The following is a 20,469-nucleotide window of genomic DNA, read 5'->3' as shown; positions in this document are numbered from 1 at the left end:
GAAACAATCTGAGGGTTGTTGGAGTGGTGGGGGCTCGGAGGGATGTGATGGCTGGGTGATGGACACTGGGGAGGGTATGTGCTATGGTGAGTGCTATGTATTGTGTAAGACTGAGGATTCACAGACCTGTACCCATGAAACAAATAATACATTATACGTTATAAAAAAAAAAAAGATTTTTGAGGTGGCTTCCATACATGGAAGAGGAAATGCCCCATTAGAGGCTAGCTCTGTATGCCTAATCTGGAGCTATACATTGAGATGCATATTAAATCTAGGATCCAAAATAAAATAAGTGATTGTGGCACAGACTACTTATCTGCATACTCTATGGTCCATTCTTCCCTTCTTCTCTGTAACAGGAGTCCAATATTTAGCTGCCTCGCTCAGAGACTATGGTCATGAGAATCAGTTCCTACCAACGAGATGTAAGGAAGAGTGTTGTGCACTCTTTACCCATTCACATTCACACCCATATCCATTCACAGAGAGAATGGGTAAAGTTATTCCCATTCTCTCTGCTTCCCAATACTGCAGCCTGAAAAGCATGTATGATAGCTGGAGAGCTAATGGTTATCTAGGATTATGATGACAGGGGCCTCATCAAGGGATGGCAGATTTTGAGATAGAAGGAGCCTTGGTCTTTGACATCATAGAGTAATGATGCCAGCCTACCTTGCTGCAGGTTACTTTTATATATGAGAGATGGATACATTTCTATTTCAAGCAGTATATTTTTCTGTACCTCTGGATTAGATTTCTAACTGATAGGGAGAGTTAACATCTGTAGCTATGGATAAAAACCAGGGAAAGTATATAGATTAAGAGGATAGGGTTGAGGAAATGTCACTAAGAAACACCAGGATTTAAGGGGCAGATGAAAGGAGGAGCACAATTAAAAGAGGAATTATGTAGAAAGGTAGGAATAAAATCAGATGACATTAATAACATGGTAGGCAAAGTACGACAAAGTGCTAAATTACAAAGTGGTCAGTTAATGCTAAATGGCCAACATTAGGACTAAGATATGTCCAGTGGCTTTAACTACAGGAGATAACTGATGGCATTGGCAAAAATATCAGGTCAGTGGTGGGGACCAAGACCAAAAAGAAAAAAAACAAAATAGGTAAAAGAAAATATATGGAATTAGGTGACTATAAAGAGAAGAACTCAAATGGTAATGATCACTAGGAAAAGGGAAGTAAGAGACCTTCCTCATCTTGGGCTGCCCATAATCTGAATACCATGTATATGTGGGTGGAATTCCAAGGTCATTATAGAATCAAATGGAGGAAGTTTAGCTTTTGAATCTGGAATGAGTGGCAAAAAAACTCCAAGGTAGCATTTCCAATTCTTTCTAATAGCAATTGCATTCTTTATTCCCTAACTGCAGGGGTGGGGTGGTCTCTGACAGCATGCAGACCTAGGGTGTGATTTGGACTATATAGTTCCTGAAACTGAGCCTCTTCTTTGCTTTCTGTTCATTTTGGAATTGGCATTCTAGCCTTCTCTTTGGCAATGGAAGCAGGTATTTATCCTTCTCATAAAGTTGATTCTTGCTTATATTAAACAGAACTGGATTCTGTTATTTACAGAGCTAAGAACTCTATCAAGTATGGTGGAAAACATTATGAAAGGAGTATTTGTAATTTATTTTTTAACCTGGGAGCTACAAATATTTATTTGGTCAGGGGTAGGAAGCCAGTAGAAATAGGGTGAGTATATGTTTGTGGGTTTTGGGGGGAGGGAGAATTAATGGGGGTCAGGTTCCTGTGAAATAGTAGATAAGGCCTTCTTCTAAAAATAAGGAGATAGTTATACATTCACCATTATAACAGAAAGTGAAAAATTCTTAGATTAGCAACTCACACATGTATGGTGTTTTCCATTTTAGAAAGGACTTTTAAAAACATGTTTATCATAGTAGCAAAGAATATTTTAACTTACATTAGCCAATGTAAGAAAAAGCTTATTGTGATCATTTTAAATTTGTATTAATGACCGAACTGTGATAACTGAGAATTGGTAGAATAGAAGAGCCTTGTTCAAGAAAACATGAGAATAGAGTCACACACATACTGAAGGCATGTTTTAATTATATTAAATCCAGGGAAGGAATCAAAGTGATCAACACATTTTTATCTCAGGGCTTGGGGTTTTCCCTTGTGCAGAAAAGTAATCCACAGACCCATGGACTGTGTTCATTTTTAACAGTATGAAGTTTTGTAATTCTAACAAGAAGTACTTTGGAAATGATTGCTTGTAGTAAGACCTATGCCTCACAGGATAGGCACTGATGTTAGACAATACAAGTTTCCTCAGCAACAAGGAAAATGAAAAGCATGTAAAATGCCCTTTGGCCTGTTTTATGACACTGGCGGCTTCCAGGAGTAGCTGCCATACAGATGGACAACAGACAAATCTTAGACATCAATAACCTTAAAGGGGGAGGGAATTTATAGGATCTCAAGCAAGGAGTCTTTCCGGGGCGGGCTTCAGTTTGTGCTTATTTCTCATATTCCAGTCTCTCCACCTACGGTCTCTCTAGGTATCAACCATTTGCATTTCACTGAACACTGCATCCATGCTTTAAATATGCCTGTAGACATCCTCTCTTTCACCAGGGTCCTATACATACATAGGGACATGCTGACATTTCTGATCTGTAATCAGCATGATGGGGATTTTGAGTTTGGTTTCTTATATGTTGTAATCAATCCAGTCTCCTGATATATCCCCAATATTCTGTTTACCAACCCTTCTAACAGAGGATAGTTAAGGGAAGCAGGTAGTCTGTGCTCCATGGAGATCACATATATTACCTTTGGGTATTAGTTACTGCTAGTACTCATCTGCCACAGTGGCTTCCTGACACCTGAACTCCTTCTCCACAGTATCACTTATTAATATATACTCTGGGAACTCTGTTTTGGTTACCAGCTAATAAGTCAATGGAGTAAGAACAGAATCACACTCAGTTGACTGGGAATTGCTACTATCTCTCCACTGAGGAAAAAAAAGGCTCAGCATCTTCAGCAGCTTTGTCTTCTTCCTGATGTTCAGACTTACACACCCAAGTACATGTTCTCTGAACACCTTGTTTTAGATGTTCTACAGCCTCCTCAAACCTGTCATATACCAAGGTGAAGTCTGTATGTCTGATGTATGTCCCTCTTTCCATCTGGGTTCTCCCACTTGTATTTCCTGTCTGTGCTAATGCTTTCAATTCAGCCAGTTCCTCAAGCCAGAAATGTGGATAAAGGGTCATCCTACAGCCTCCCTTCATCATCCCCATCTCATCTAATCGATTACTAAGTCATTTTATTTTCATCTCCTGAGTATCTTAAATCTATCAGGTCTTTATGAGTTTTATTCAGCTCAGACATTTCTCATCCTTAATATGAAATACTAGAGAACTACTTGAGTCACCCTACTGCCGGCCTAAACCTCTTTATTTCACCCTGAGCTCAACTATCAAAGGGGCCAATGTAGTTCCAAATCTGAACTATTTGAAATCTTCCAAGGCCGTTCTAATCCCAGTCCATGAAGAGGTTTGAGATGCAAAATCTTCCCTGACCTGCTCCATCTAGACTGCTTATATCACAAAATACTTTGTCCTTTAGACATACAAGAGAAATCCTCTTATTAAACTTGATTAGGATGAGGGAATAGGTAGTCTTGGGAAAAATGTTAAATTGAAGGGATTATATAAAGTTGTTTAAACATATTTAAACATTTTATTTTCTTTTAGAACATATTCACCTCTAATTCACCACTCATTTGGTGTGGGGTACAAGACTTTCCTGAAGTAAGTAAGGATCCACGTACTGAAGTTCTGCATTCTCTTTCTTACATAAACCACTTCCACATTTCATCATCTATGACTCAGTTTTGGTTTCTTCAAAGTAGAGTAACTTTTAGAGAGATTAAAAAAATCTAAATGTAAAATTCTTCCTGATTTTTGTGATTTTTATCCTCTATCCCAAAACTTAAATAATTTCCTCATCTATATCTAATTGGACATTTTTTCCCTGATCATCTTTATCAAGTCTTTCAAAGCATTCAACAGTTTTCATAGAAACCATAATTCTTTCTCTTTGTACTCCCATTTTGTTAGTTTATATAATATTTAATTAAATAAAAATATAAAAACAAGAATAACTTGTATTAAACAGATTGAGAACAACACATAGAAATAGTACTCTCAAGTAGTAAGAGGCAAGGTACATGGTTCCAATAAGGATACTTGAAAAATTTTCAAAAACATACATAGGTTACCAATATCCAGCATTAAGTTTGGAATAAAAATTGGGCAGTTGGTTTCACATATAGAATGATGAACTCAGGATAATGACATTTAAATGAAGATTTACTTCTCTGTTCTAAACTTCACGTAGTCCTTCAACATAGCCCACTCTTTCTTGTTGCACTGATTTTACTCACCTCACTTTTTCCCCTCTGGCATGTCCGTCCATTTATTCTTTAACTCCTGACATCCTTCAAAGCCCATCACAGGGATCATCCTCTATTACCAATCCTAACTCCTAAACTCCCCAATCCCATAAGAGTTCATAGAAGGCCATGAATAAAGTGCAATGACATGTGTATGTATAGAGTGATATTGTCTGTACCAGCCAATATGACAGCATGTTTGGCTCCAGCTAGTCAGTTTCACTAGAATTTGTCAAGTTGCCAAGAATAAAATATGACATAAAAAGATTAACTATGAAGCTAATTTTTCATAGTCTTTTGATGGAGAATTATGAATGTCCTTGAAAGCTTTTCAAGAGTCATCAGATAACAGATGGGAAGAGACCAGATTTTCCATAGACACCTGTGGATAATATTCTGTATGATCCTCTTTGATAAATCTAAAAATAGCTCTTTGATGATATGGATTGCAAAGTAAAACATCTTGTGCTTATAGACTGGATGAAAATAAAACACCCAGTCTCAAGGCTAATTTCTTCTTATTTCACTGAGAATTTATTAGTTGTGATGTAATAAAATGGAGTTAAACAAATATGCAAAGTTTGAATCAAAGAGCTTCTTTTTGATATAAACAGCTATGGAAGTTAAAGTCACTTGTCTCTCAAGAGTATTAAATTCAGGAGAATACCTAAAACACGAATTGGCAACCCAACTTCCTGAAGATTAGAATTGATCTAGTCCAATTTCCAGAACTAAAGATGATCCATGAAAATGTGTTAATGTTATAAAAAAGATTGAAAAAGTGGCTCTAGCTCTGTATGTCTATTTTTAACCTATGTAGCAATGTCAAGTGTAGAGATTTTTAATCCTAGTTTAATTTGAATGTGAACAAATATCTCAGAATTTAAACTGAGAAAATGTTTTTTTTTGTTTTGTTTTGTTTTTCATTTGTTTGTTTGCTTTTGGTTATCAAAAATGTACTAGATTTTCTGCTGAGTACTGAGGGCTCTAGAGATGAGAACAAGCTGTTGCCTGGCCCTCGTGAAGCTTTCAGTCTTGTCAAGGAAGATGAAATACATGTGGGTATGATACAGGACAGATACATAAAATGTAATGTGTTATAAAAAGGAGCAAGAACTCAAGAGAAGAGACTGCCTCTGCTTGAGAACAGGAGGTAGTACTCACTAAGGAAAGAGTGCTTACTTTGAGTAGGATTTTGAGAGAAAATTATGAGAAAGGCAGTTCAGTCTCAAAAAGCAAATGGTTTTGGCAAAAGCTGAAGGGCAGAAAACTTCAGGTCATTTTATGCTTTGGACGCAAGCTGAAATAATGAGTATGATGGATAATAGGTTTGGAAAGCTAGGTCAGAAGGGATTCTATGTCCTATCCCCTTGCTACAAAGCACAGCCACCTAAGACAATGGGCTTGCTAAGTGAGAGGTTGATGGGCAGAAACCAGAAGTATATCCTAGAGAATACTAAGGATCAAAGCTAAGATAAGTTATGCAAAATTGGATCTAGAGGAAGGATGCTGGAGTCAGACTGTCAGCATTTACATCCTGGTTCAAACACTTGCTAGTCATTTGTTCTTGGGCAAAGAACTTGAACAGTCTGTGTCTCAACTGCCCTTCTGTAAAGATTAATATAAGAATAGAGTTGTTAAGGGATGCCTGGGTGGCTCAGTTGGTTAAGCAGCTGCCTTCAGCTCGGGTCATGATCCCGGTATCCTGGGATCGAGTCCCACATCGGGCTCCTTGCTTGGCAGGGAGCCTGCTTCTCCCTCTGCCTCTGCCTGCCACTCTGTCTGCCTGTGCTCACTCTCGCTCCTCTCTCTCTGACAAATAAATAAATAAAAATTAAAAAAAAAAAAAGAATAGAGTTGTTAATGAAGATTCTATGAGCTGTGTAAAGCACTGGGAACCGAAGCTGGCAATATTAAGTGTGTCACCGCCACCACTACCATTTTATGAGGACTATATGAAGTATTATAAAGCAAATGTTTATGGGGAAAGCAGTTAATATAAATGACTGAAGTGGGACAGGTGTGGTAAACTGAAGAGTAAGCTTGCTTGCCCAAACTAGTGCTTCACAAACTTTGATGTGCATTTCAATCACATAGGAGTCTTGTTAAAATATTGGCTATGACTTATTAGATCCTGCATTCTCAGCAACTCCCAGGTAATGTCTGTGCTCTAGTCCCGAGACCACACTTTGAGGGGCAAGTCTGAAACATCTCTTACTCAGATACAGCTGAACTGTGCCTTGAGAGAATGTGGGGTTGAGGGCCTATTAGCCAGATGAGTTTTCGAGTTTTATCTTTCTTTCTTTTGACTTTTCTTTCTTTTTTTTTTAAGATTTTATTTGAGAGAGAGAGAGATAGAGAAAAAGAGATTGCACGTATAAGCAGGGGGAGAGGCAGACCGAGGGAGAAGGAGAAGCAGGCTTCTGCTGAATGGAGAGCCCAACAAGGTGCTTGATCCCAGGACCCTGGTATCATGATCTGAGCCTAAGGCAGAAGCTTAGCCAAATGTGCTCCTCAGATCTGAGTTTTTTTATTTTATTTTTTTTTAAAGATTTCATTTATTTGACAGAGAGAGAGAGATCACAAGTAGGTAGAAAGGCAGGAAGAGAGAGAGAGGGAGAAGCAGGCTTCCCGCCGAGCAGAGAGCCCGATGCGGGGCTCGATCCCAGAACCCTGAGATCATGACCTGAGCTGAAGGCAGAGGCTTAACCCACTGAGCCAACCAGGTGCCCCAGATCTGAGTTTTTAAAAGGAGACAGGAGTCCTTATTTGTTTGTTTGTTTTAGAAATTATGAATCCCCTCACTGTTTAAGTGTTGGCAATCATTTCAAAAACAGTGCCTATGTAAAAACTACAGTTTCCAAGCTGGATTCCACCAGTGGGCACTCAGTCTGCAAACTCGGGGCTGACTGAAAAGAGAGCCATGATCAAAATTGGTGGTGAGAAACCAGGGAAGGTCAAGTACAGAGCAAGTAGACTGGAGTTAGGGCTGAGTAGATTCCGGAGACAGAGTGGGAATGTGTGAGAAGGCTTTCAGCACTGGTTTAACATGGGTATGATGGGTCCACTGAAAAGATTACAAACACTGTTAAAGAGATTTCTAAGTCATATTTGAAATATTTGGTTTTCATTTTGTAGGAAATAGGGTGCTATACAGAAGGCTATTTTGGTTAGAGGAGCCTAAATTCATCAGGAGACAAAATTAAAGAAGACTTAAGAGAAAACAGTTGCCTCACGAAGAGTGCATAGAGTATATGAATTGCTAATGGAGATTTTCAAGAAGAGGTCCTACTAGGCCTACTTTAATGAATTAGATAAGGCTCATTTCTAATTAACAGCATCTATTTGCATGCAAACAATGAGCTAAGGTCTTTAAAAAACAATTTCTTCCCTTAAGTACATTTAGGAATGCTTCCCATTAGCTTATTTACACCATTAATTTGCTTGGCAAACTAGCATAGATTCTGCACAGGTAAACTTTGGTTCAAAACATCAGAAGTAGAAGCACTGAAATGAATAAGAAGGTACAGGTTTTACAGGAGTATTGCACAAAAAGGGCTTTTTAAGAGACCTAGCCTTACTTTGAACCTTTGATACATAACTGAAAGAGATTTTTGTGTCCTTACACAAGGAACGTGAAAACATTTTCCCCTAGGACTGCTTGCCAGAAAGATGCCAGCCATTGTTTTAGAAAGGGTTACTGTCCACATTTTGGTTTCTGCACATCATTCCCCACTAAAAGATTTAAATCAGAGGCCCTTGCAGAAATGGTTGATTCCAAACCTAAGTCAGGGAAAGTACACAGTGAGCATGGGGCATTGAAGCCAGAAGCTTGAACAAGCTCCCGCTGGTCAAATTTAATAAAGGTGAATATCAACAAGAAGAATAACTATAATTTATTATAACATACTGAATAAGTAAGAATCCATAAACCCATACTGATATCAAGGAGAAAAGTGAAAGCTTTTCTTTTTAAATAGAGCAAATTAGCTTGTAGGATCATGTCAGAACTCAGAAAAAAAATTACCATTTTGCAACCCTAATGTAGTAAGTTCCGGAAGGATCATCAAAGGATATTAAAGTCATTAGATGATTTCTTAATTTCAAAAAAAAAAAAGATACTTTGCAACTAAAGATTTGTTGGCCACCATCTAAACCACGTGATCAAACTTAGCAGCATTTATAGCAGGACCACCTCATTTTATGACTTCCTGATGTGATTTGAAGTACATACCATCTCTTATGAAATGTTCTTGCCAAAAACATTTGACTAGTATCTTTTCAAGTCTCAACGTCCAGTTTACAGAAAAATACAGTGAATAGAGAACAAACTAAATGACATAATGAGGAAAAAAAATTGAGATGAATCCAGAAAGGTGACATTTTTTTTTTCTGAGGATATTGCACCAGACTCTTCCAAATGTCAGTATCAGTTAAAAGAAAAATAATGTGGAAGAGCTATTTCCCACTAAAAGAGACTGAAGAAGGGTGCCTCGGTGACTCAGTTGGTTAAGTTTCAGCTCAGGTTATGTTTTCAGGGTTGTGAGATCAAGACTTGAGTAGGGTTCCACACTCAGCATGGAGTCTGCTTGAGATTCTCTCTCCCTCTGACCCTCTCCCTGGTCCTGCTCTAGCTTTCTCTAAAATATGTAAATAAAATCTTTATAAATAAATCAACAAATAAGACTGAAGAAACACAATAACTGAAGGGGATCATAATATGCCACTTGGGCACAAGAATTATTTTGAGTGGAAGGCCACTGGGAAATAGCAGAAACAGGAAAAGCTCTCTACCCAGTGTATTTCTGCCTTAGGGCAGGGCATACATTTCTTGTGAAGGTGTTCCCCCACCCCTTTTCTGGACCAGGAAGAGCAGACAACTTTTTATCAGTTGAGAGAGCAGCATGGACTTATTACTGAAATGTCCGTATCTTCCATTAGTTTCCCCATATATTTGCCACCCTGCAATATATCACCCGTAGAAGCCTAAACCCCTTTCCTTTGTCTTGTCACCTACCTACAATTTAATTGCTCTTTGTTACAATGGTATTTAAGCTCTTAAGCACTTCTTTGGCATTTTCAGTTCTTTCCCCTGAAGCCCCCTGTGCCACATTAAAAAATTAACATCAAATAAAATTTGTACACATTTTCTCCTATTAATGTGTCTTTTGTCAATTTAACTTGCCGTCTCCAGATATTAAAGCTAAGATGGTAGGGGAGAAAGGTTTGTTTTTCCCTCTCCCACAAAACTAAATGCATTACATAAAACATGAGGGGACATTGGTATGAAATACTCAAATAATGATATGAAAGACATTCTTGAGTTATTCAGTCAATGTGGATATGGTCAGGATATTAAATAATAATGTATTATGTTTAATTTTCTTGAGCATGGTAAACAAGCACAGCTATCCTATTCTAAGGAAATGCATTGTGAAGTATTTAGGGGTGCAGCATAAGGGTGTTTATAATTTACTTGCATATGTTAAAACAACAAAAAATATGTGTGTGTGTGTGTGTGTGATTCCCTATATTAAATAAAGGAACATATGGAGGAGGTAGGGAAAGGGAGAAAAAAAAGCAAAAATGGCAAAATGTTAACTGTTGAATCTAGGGATTTAGAAGAAGGAGGTATATGGATTTTTTTATGCTACTTTTTTCAACTTTTCTATATACTTATAATTTTTTATTTGCAGTGTTGGGAAAAGAAAAATTTCAAGCAGTGTATTCAATCAGGTGACATTTAATTAAAACTCTTATTCTTCTCTCTGTAAGTACAATAATTGCTTTATCTCTACAATGGTGGAGACAATACCATATTTGCCTTAGGGAAAAGGAGAGAGAAATTCTTGAGATCATTTTTTATTGCTATGGATTATGATTCAATGATTCCTCAATTTAGGGATTCTATTTCTCATCATCTTGATGCCCTCTTCCATTCAATCTTTTATCAGCTGATAATTATTCTAAGTAAAATGGCCTCCCTTATGTTTTAAGCTATCAATTGCTCAAAGGCCTGACTACCCACATTCCCTTAACTGGTACATCTCCTGGAATACTTCAGAAAAAAGGAATGTATGAAGATAGCGATGACATCATTAAAAGGACTGAGACCACAGTACATGATAATGAGGTCTGGGTAGATAAACAGCTGGCTAGAAATAGTTAAGATCCTTTGTTCCCTATGCCATAGAGCCCTCTGGCAATCTGGTGAAGCCTGGGACTCTTCTTGGAATCATGTTTTTAAGTCCAGAATATAAAGTACTGAGAACTCCAAAAAAGTCAGTTGTATTGAAATATAGTTATAAAACTAGTAGAAAAAAATTTTTTTGTGATATAGCAATACATGTGCTTGTTTATTATTAACACATTAAAATTAACACATTATGATAAATTTTCATTTGCATCTTCTTCATTTAAAAAGACCACATTGGTGGTTAAGCCACCATTAAATTCATTATGTTGTCATGCTTAAACCTATAGATGTTATCCAGTTCCTCTGTTACATAATTGAGGCAACAGTGAATTTTCTACCTTCAACTGTATACCTAATTGAATGCATTTTACACTTCATTTACTTCCAACATAAATTAACCTTAATGGATGTCCACTGCTATTTGAATTTGTTCTGGGAATTTTCTGCTCATATTTCTGAAATCTTGGATTTTCAAAAAGAAGGGTTTAAAATTATGTAGCTGTAAGTCTCCAAACAGTTTTGCAGACTTTTTTTTTTTTTGCTTAAATTGTGTACTTTCTTTTGTATGTGTACATGGACAAGGAAACATGAAATATGTCCAACAGCTACATTTAAAGCCCATTGCAAACTGAGAATACTGATGTCAACTTGAATAGTCACCTTATTTTTCACCTGTGCAATAAATAACTTCTATTTCCTGCCAACTTCTCCTTGGGTGGCAGTAAAAGCAAGCCATTGATTAATAACAGTTTCATGATTACAGCTCTCCCACAATTGTTAACATATTCTCTCTCCCGTTCTCTCTCTCTCCTTCTCTCTCTCTCTCTATATATATATATAAATATATATATTTATTCTCTCTCTATATATATATGTGTGTATATATATATTACTTTTACTTTATTTGCTACTGGAAGCTTGGAAATAGCTATTAGTGTATTGGTAGAAAAGGCACTTGTATTTTATTATTATTTTATATTTCATAAAATTTAAATGATACAAAAATTCTGAGGAAGTATGCCACAAAACTGATCTCAGTGGAAATTTAAATATGCTAACATTTATTTTTAAAATGTAGCGTGAAGTAGACAACTTTAAAAGCTGAGTTAAAAAAAAAAAACCCTCAAGGAAGTTGATCTTGACTTTTTAAAACACAAAAGTGCAATATTTAATGTAGGTCAACATGTTTAAATGGGAGAAATATTTCTAACCAATTACAGCCAAATCCCTAGCTATAATTAACCTACAATTTGCATAATATTTCACCACAGTGTCAGCATACACCACTTTCTTATAAACTTAGATCAAAAGTTTTAGAGCTTATTCGGTGAAACAGGCATAATGCTCTATCTTTCTAAGTTCTGATTTTCATTTAGAAGTCAGTACCAGGTCACTTTTTCACCTGAATCTTTAAAAACTTGTTATCAGAGAAAATATTGAAGTGCTGTATTTAAATATTATATGAGCACGCCTGGGTGGCTCAGTTGGTTAAGTGTCTGCCTTTGGCTCAGGTCACGATCCCAGGGTCCTGGGACTGAGTCCCTCATCGGGCTCCCTGCTCAGCAGAGAGTCTGCTTCTCCCTCTCCCTCTGCCCCTGCCTTCCACTCTGCCTACTTGTGCTCTATCTTTGGGTCAAGTAAATTAAAAAAATCTTAAAAAAATAAACATTATATGACAATGATATTTAAAAATGAGAAATAGTACTTTATATGTAATAAAATAAAAAAATAATCTTCCAACCCATTTATTCTACTTTATGAATTCAAGTTATTAATTTTTAGAGCACACTATGCATTTTTTTTCTTAATTTGCCCATTTGTTAACATTTTAGACTGTATTGACTTTAGTTCAGAAGTGATATTATACAGGTTTAAACCTGCTCATAGTATAAACATATTAGTTATTTAAGTAATGATATAGTTCTGTGTTTAATAGAGAGATTTCAATGTGGGAAAAATTGTGTAATTTTCCCAAGGAAGCAGTTTCACCCCAAAGTTTAGATCTTTATTTTCCATTATCTGTATAAAAATTACAATTATTTTCTAAGCCAAGATTCAAACTAAAAATGTTTTTAGATGATGCTATAGTTTTTAAACTTTATCAAGATGTGTATGTGTGTGTATAGGTCAAATAAGCATCCTTTTTGTAGAGGAATATGAATTCTGTCTACTTTTTGAATAATGAAACAGGAGCAAAGGCGCCAAGAGGAGGTGGGCAAAGACAATGGACCTAATTCTGAAACCTTCCTAATACATCCTCACCAAAGACATTCATCAATCTGTTGCCCTAGCTTTCTGAATATTAAAATCCACCTATTATGTAGATGATAGGTAGGAAGCAAGAGCTTGGCAATAGAAGGGAGTTTTCATTGTTCAAAACAATAGTCTCATTTGGTAAATAAAGGCCAAGTCCTCCCTTATGGAACAGGAAACATTAGCATCAACAACTGGAAGCATAATACAAAATCCCATTTATAAAATATCTATTGCCTTCCAAGTGTGGCAGCATACATTTGGCATTCTGGGCTTTCAGTACCTTCCAAAGGAAAGTTAAAAGATGACTGAATTCAACAATAAACTTTCTGAGGTTTTGTTTTCCCATTTATTTATTTTTATTTTTTTAAATCCCCCCCTTTGGATTTGACAGCCCAAGTCCCTCTTCAAGCATGTACTGACAAATGTAGTAGGACTAAAAAGTAAATATGACCCTCTTGGTTTGAGCATCAATGTCACACTTAACAGCTGTTCAAAATTCTAGCCAAATAGCAATCTTTCCTGTAAAATAGTCACTTATAATTTTTTTGTTATCTTTTTTCAAATAAATGAGCCTCAGCTTGTTAAAACCAAAATATACCAAAGATATTCCTGTTTGAACAATCGCTTGGTATTTAAAACTTGAAAGTTTAAAAGAGCAAAGTGCTGTCTATTTCACTAGCAGCAGCTATATATATTAGTACACGAGAAACAAAACAAATTCATTATTGCTACTGATTAACAGTTGAGGGGTTCCTTCCCCCTAGTGCCTTTCACCCTCGTTCCAATCTTTCAGAGACTTTTTGAGAGGACAGCTAAAATAGCTCCACTAAAATTTTAGGATTCCTATTTTTATCTGTCTTACCTACCTCTTTTTTCTTTCTGCCAGCTGTTTGCAGACCTCCTGCCACCGCAGATTCAGGCTTCCTAGTTTTTCCTGTAGAATGCTGGCATCTGGTTTTGAGGACTGTTGAATTATTTCTTCCCCAGTCGCATTCAATACCCTGACAACAGTTTGCCGCTGTCCAATGCCATCCTGGAGTTCCTGTGAGATACCAAAAAGGCACAACAAAAATGAAGCCCTACGTCCTTTTTTTTTTTTTTTTAAAGATTTATTTATTTATTTATTTGACAGAAAGAGATCACAAGTAGGCAGAGAGGCAGGCAAAGAGAGAGAGAGAGGGAAGCAGGCTCCCTGCTGAGCAGAGAGCCCGATGTGGGACTCGATCCCAGGACCCTGAGATCATGACCTGAGCCAAAGGCAGTGGCTTAACCCACTGAGCCACCCAGGTGCCCCGCTCTACGTCCTTTTATTTGAGAAAAGATTTAACAATGTGCTACCACATGTGGTTCTACCGGGAGAGAAAGAAATAAAAAAGCACCTTGTAAAAGTTTCTCTATGAAACTGACATGCCTATATCCAAAGGCTACAAGACAGAAAGACACCTTTTATGTGTCAGTGAAAAAGCACCCTCTCAGTTCGGCTCTGGTCTTTGTATTTGTAAAGCTTGTCAGCTAGACGATGTTATAATGTCCTACAAATCAATTAGTTGGAAACCTTCTCAAGAGCAAATTCGATTTCTTGTCCGCACAAGGATGTTCCATGTTTAATAGTCTATGACGTGTTGTAAAATTTCAACATGAAAAAAGTATTTGGATTTCTTAATGAGTGTCGATAGGAGAGGTGAAAAAGAACAAACACAGGTTAGTCACAGTATTTAAAAAAAAAAAAAAAACCTCTAGAGATATTTAGACAAAATTTCATTGCTGTATTAGAAGGAAATTTATTTCAAATTCTGTTTCCATCAAGGTATTTTGCATTATAAAATGACATAAAACAGAATTAATTGCTTTCAGATGCAGCCTATCAAAAAATCCCTGAGGTACAGTGATAAATTTAAAAATAATCTATAGCCACCAGAACATTTTTATTAGTCATTGATGGTGTTAAGATTAAATATCTTCCACTTTCTATCCTGAATGAAATTTTAAGAATATCAGAAAAGGAGTGTTATTAAAAAAGAGATTATTACAACCAAATATAAATAAAAAGAAAAACGCTTTTTACCATTACATAAAAATGGCACTCTAATTTTTTTTTTTTAAGATCATCCAGAGTGTTTTAGGCAATTAAAATAATCCAATACTGAATCTGGAGTTTAGAAAATGAAACAATCTGAGAACTTGAGATCCCTACCATGTTTAAATCAAAAGGATTCCCAAATCCCTATGTACTAATAGGATAAAGTCACTACAAAGAACGCTCTCCTGATAGATGTGATTCTCATGATCAAATATTCTTATATTTCCCTGTCTTTTCAGCCAATACCATACATACAGTAAATGCCAGTCCATACTTGCCAAATAAATGAAAGGATGTATGCCTTCTGACACTGGGTCAAATCTAAGACTCTTATTCCACCTAAAGAAAAAGAAAGCCACCCAGGTGCTCCACATCTCAAAATCTAAAGTGCACAAGAATCTCCTAGGGAACTTGCCAGACTGCTGCATTCTGGTTTAGTGGGTCTACGGAGGGCCCAAATTCCTCTACTTCTAACAAGCTTCATGGGGACACCAATACTGTTGGTCTAGGAATGTCGTCACACTGAGCAGTCAGATGACAGAATCTTTGTTAAGTAATCAAAGAATTCTTGTTGGTGGTTTATAATGCTATCAACTAAAGCTGCTTCAGAATTTTTATATCCGCTCCTTTACTTTGTATTTCTGATCTTGGCCCTTCATGGCTGATGGCTATAGTAACTTTTTTTTTTTTTTAAAGATTTTATTTATTCGACAGAGAGAGATCACAAGCGGGCAGAGAGGCAAGCAGAGAGAGAGAGGAGGAAGCAGGCTCCCTGCAGAGGGGAAAGCCCGATATGGGACTCGATCCCAGGACCCTGAGATCATGACCTGAGCCGAAGGCAGCGGCTTAACCACTGAGCCACCCAGGCGCCCCGGCTATAGTAACTTTTACAACCCAATTGTAGAATCAACAAAGGTTTTATTATTTCTACTTCCCAGATAAAAGATAGAATTGAACAGCTAAGAATAAAGCAATAATTTAAAATTGTTAGATCTACATCTCATTTATATAGAGTCCCAAACCAGGGCCTTCAGATTTTTTAATTTTGTGAAAGAAGAGCTCATTAAATAGTCTATTGCTTTTGTGTGAGAAGATTTTGTAATCAGGAGTTTACATTTACAGTGTATGATCTACTCGAGGAGAGCTTTCAGTAATAAAGCATAAGACAGTGAAATAATAATGGATCAAAACAGGAAGTAAAAAATTTGTAGTGATGTTTTATGTTAGCCTCTGAGCCTGAAGAAGATAAAATTTGGTGTAACAAATTAAATGTAAAACCTCAATCACCTTTATTCACTCAGGGAAAAACAAATTAATTTTAATTCTATAGCTTCTAAATATTTTAAGCACTAAGTTATTCACTACCAGTGAAATTTTCAAGCTTTGATATCATACTAATGTTCTGTTGTCATAGGCATCCTTATCTATTTCTCTGGCAATTAACATCTAGTTTTAGTTTTCGACAGAAAGAGAATCATAATTAAATCTATTGGATTATTCATCACAGTTAGAAAGCTTATTGTGTTTTGATTCTGATACGAGGCATCATTCTTTTTTTTTAAAGATTTTATTTATTCATTTGACAGAGAGAGATCACAAGTAGGCAGAGAGGCAGGCAGAGAGAGAGGAAGGTAAGCAGGCTCCCCGCTGAGCAGAGAGCCCGATGCGGGACTCGATCCCAGGACCCTGAGATCATGACCTGAGCCAAAGGCAGCGGCTTAACCCACTGAGCCACCCAGGCGCCCCCGAGGCATCATTCTTAATAAGGATTCCATATCAGTCTTCCCTAGGGAACTTTTTCAAAATCTAAAAGACCAGAATTTCACCGTTGCTGACTGCATCAGAATCTCTGGAGGTAAGGGGACAAAGGAGTACAAAATAGATTCACTATTAAAGAAAAAGTAGGCAAGAGACTCTTGGAAGGGGCGAGTGAGCAGGAGAGATATGTTTTATAGTTACTGCATTATCTCAACTTTTTGTATGCTCCTTAAATTGAGAAATGTTCCTAAATTACAGAAAATGACACATACATTTAAGTCCCTCAAGTCTGGTCAAATTGAGGGGAAAGTAAGAGAAATTATGGGCAAGGAAGGAACTGTTACATTTCTCAGAAGAGACTATGAGGCAAAAGCAGCCAGTTTGTTTTATACAAAAACATTACATACATTTAAAAAAAAAGTGTATTTGCCAAACTTTTCAAAACTGTATGAAAGCAAAGCAGAATAAATGGAACATAAAATGTGACCAATAAAGAAAAAGAATAAGCTAAGAAGCAGTTATGGGAAATTGTACAATGACAAATTGGGTAATCTAAGTAGGAGTTAAAGAATTGGCTAAATACCACAAACTAGGCAGAAAAGGAAGACGGAAGGGACAAAAAGAGATTGGGAGAAAAGATCAAGACTGAGGAAAACTGAATAGGAAAAAAAAAAACCTTCTTTGAACAAGTAGATATACTTCCGTCAAGAATACAATCCTGTGATTTAATTGTAATTTTGTTAAAGATTTCCTTGGAGACAGATTATTCATGGACCCCATTCACTCATGGGTCACGTGAAAATATGTAAACATACGAACATTATGGACACTGGTGAAACTGCTGGAGAAACTTCTATTGAGATATTATAAAAATATGATGCATTATGTTTTACTGCTGTACTCTTTCTGTCCTGCTTACGATTATTCCCACTGTTTTCTCTTAGTGGCTAGAATTCAAGTAAGAGTCTCAAAAATAGTATCTGTTTTTTTTCTCAAAGATAAATTAAATGAGCCTATTTCTGATGTTGATTCTCAGCAGTACATAGTCACCACTGTCTTTAGAGGTTTCGATATGCCTCAAAAAGTAGTCAAATTTTATCATATGATGAATATTTATAAGGAAGCAATGTAAATGGACAAAATAGCCAAGCATACAACAGGCTCAGTGACAAGACACATTCAACCTAGCCCATTCATTGACTGGTTGACTCCATCCTGGTGGAAGACCTGGTGACCCGTGGAGAGGATCTTATGATGACAGTGACAAGCACTGAAAGATGGCTGAAATTTGGGAAATGCAGGATTTAAAAGAGGGAGAGAAAGACAAGAGTAGAAAAATGGTGGATCTAAAAAAGGACTGAGGGGCATCTGGGTGGCTCAGTGGGTTAAGTGTCTGCCTTTGGCTCAAATCATGATCCTGCGATCCTGGGATTGAGCCCCCCATCGGGCTCCCTGCTTAGCAGGGAACCTGCTTCTCCTTCTGCCCCTTGCACTAGTTCATGCTCTCTTTCCCAAATAAATAAATAAAATCTAAAAAAAAAAGTGAAAAAAAAGGAGGGGGAAAAAAAGGAAACATGGCCTAGAGAAATGACAAATTTTGAGTAAAGAATGAAAGTGGTAGGAGGCAAGAAGCAAGTCCAAGTTCGGGCACCTAGAATGAGGATATGGAGAATGATGCCTACCTATTAACCACAAGCTAAGTTCCAAACACTAGCCTACCAACGTAGGCCTAAAGGGCCTCTGCAGCCTCTTCTCCCCTCTGCGTTTGCAGCCTGCTTGCCTGCTGCTCCCCACCTTCAACCTTATCTCCAACTCCTTATAAAACTAAATGTCCTTCTACTTACTTGATGGTCCTGCTTAGTTTTGCAGGTCAAAGTCATAACTCACCTGCCACGTTCAGATTAAATATTCCCTCTTTTACTGGACCCTTTAAGAGCCCAGGGAGAGCTAAGTGTCTCTCCATTGTATAGATATTTATAAAATATTTCCATTTAGTATCATTCATTGGTAGCATTCATGTCTATATTGGACTTTACAGCTGAGGATTAAGTAATACTAAAATATTTTTTTCTTCTTTTGACCATAAAATATGAATCCAAATTTGAACTGTATCCCAGGTTCAACTTTCATCTTTTTCAACTTTTCATTAAATTTTAATTTGCAAAATAAGTCAAATCAAAGCAGAACAGTCTTTACAAAGGATCAACCCGAGATAAAATGCACCTCTTTTTCCCCTAGTCTTACTCCTGGCCTAATTTTATTTTCATCTCAGTAAACATTTACTGTGCTTCACAAATAATAATGCCCAAACCATATGTATGTTGTTAGTTTGTTGCAGGACTTGGAGGCAGGAAAGGGGGTGGGAATCTTGTTAGATTTTATCTAATACCCTTTTTTCCTGGGTGGTATGACAGCAGATATGCTTGTTGGTACATGTACATTTTCTTAACTGCTCCTCATAATGGTTGCTATAAAAGAATAATGAGAATTCCTTTTAGAACTAGAATTAGACTGTTCCTTTTCCCAAGCAAACATCCTGCCAATGAACTAAAGGAAAATTATGTACAGTAGCGATTTATTTTAATGGGACATTTACCTAATATCAAATTACAATGAAATTTCCTTTGGATGTGTTTATCTCAGCCACATCAGTGATATATGCAGTCATTATTATCACCTCTGTTAATGCGTATACCAAATGGATTCATCAAAGTGCTTTAAGTACTACATGCTTTGAAAGGTTATCTCAGGCTTTTTTTTCCTTTTCCATGAAACAATGCCCTGGGCAGAAAATCCCCAAAATATACATTCCTTAATTTCAAGCAGAGATTCCAAAAGAAGAAAAAAGTATATATGTTAAATCTCTGCCTTTGGGGCTCTGATACTGAAGACTACAAGTTCAATCTGTCCTCAGATGTGACTTAGCATTAGAACTTTAGTAAGTTTGGGTGGGCCAGGCATAAATTCTACTCTCTGAAGGGATCTGAATTAGCGGTCCTTGCTTTAAAAAAAAACAAAAAACAAACAAACAAACAAATACCAAAAAAACCCCTGTTGTTATAAAGTACACAACTTTGTAAAGTTAATAGGTTTTAGTGAGTTAAAAATCAATGATAGGCCTCTCTAGGTTCACAGATTTATTCAATCTTTCTTGGCTTCTAAATCATTCATTAGAACTTCAGGAGAACTAGCTGGGAACATTTAAGAGTTGTTTTTCCTCTCTCTTTACAGGTTTGTTATGAAAACAAATGGACTTTTCTCTGATCAAAAGGAGGTTCTTTTTTATGACCATGCTTTTTTTGTTTGTTTTTTGTTTAACTGAAATGAAATTAACATATATATATGTTATATGTTATATATTAGGTTCAGGTGTATAATACAACAATTCAGTAATCATATACATTACTCAACATTCATTGTGATTAAGTGTACTATTAATCCCCACTGTCTATTGTACCCATTCCCCCCACTCACCTCCCTTCCAAGTATCCATCCACAGATAAAGGGATATAGATGTAGTACATACATACAATGGAATATTACTCAGCCACAAAAAAGGAATGAGCTATTGCCATTTACAACAACATGGGTAAATCTATTGGGTACTATGCTAAGTTAAGTAAGTCAGAGAAATACAAATGCCATATGACTTCACTCATAGGTGGGTTTTAAGGAAATAACAAAGAAAGAAAGAAGACACCCCCCCCACCAGACTCTTAAATACAGA

At 36.7% G+C, this 20,469-nt stretch overlaps 1 protein-coding gene across 1 annotated transcript in view; it reads right to left on the bottom strand.

Annotated features, from left to right (window-relative positions):
* DMD (dystrophin) overlaps positions 1-20,469 on the bottom strand; it is a 2,124,834-nt gene that overhangs the window by 812,022 nt on the left and 1,292,343 nt on the right. Inside the window, 1 exon segment of the mRNA XM_047715765.1 lies at positions 13,771-13,946. Coding sequence (XP_047571721.1) covers positions 13,771-13,946 — 176 coding nt within the window.

This window comes from Lutra lutra, chromosome X, assembly GCF_902655055.1.
Source record: "Lutra lutra chromosome X, mLutLut1.2, whole genome shotgun sequence".
In the NCBI taxonomy this organism is placed as follows: Eukaryota; Metazoa; Chordata; class Mammalia; order Carnivora; family Mustelidae; genus Lutra; species Lutra lutra.
This window is presented reverse-complemented; position numbering and strand designations above follow the sequence as displayed.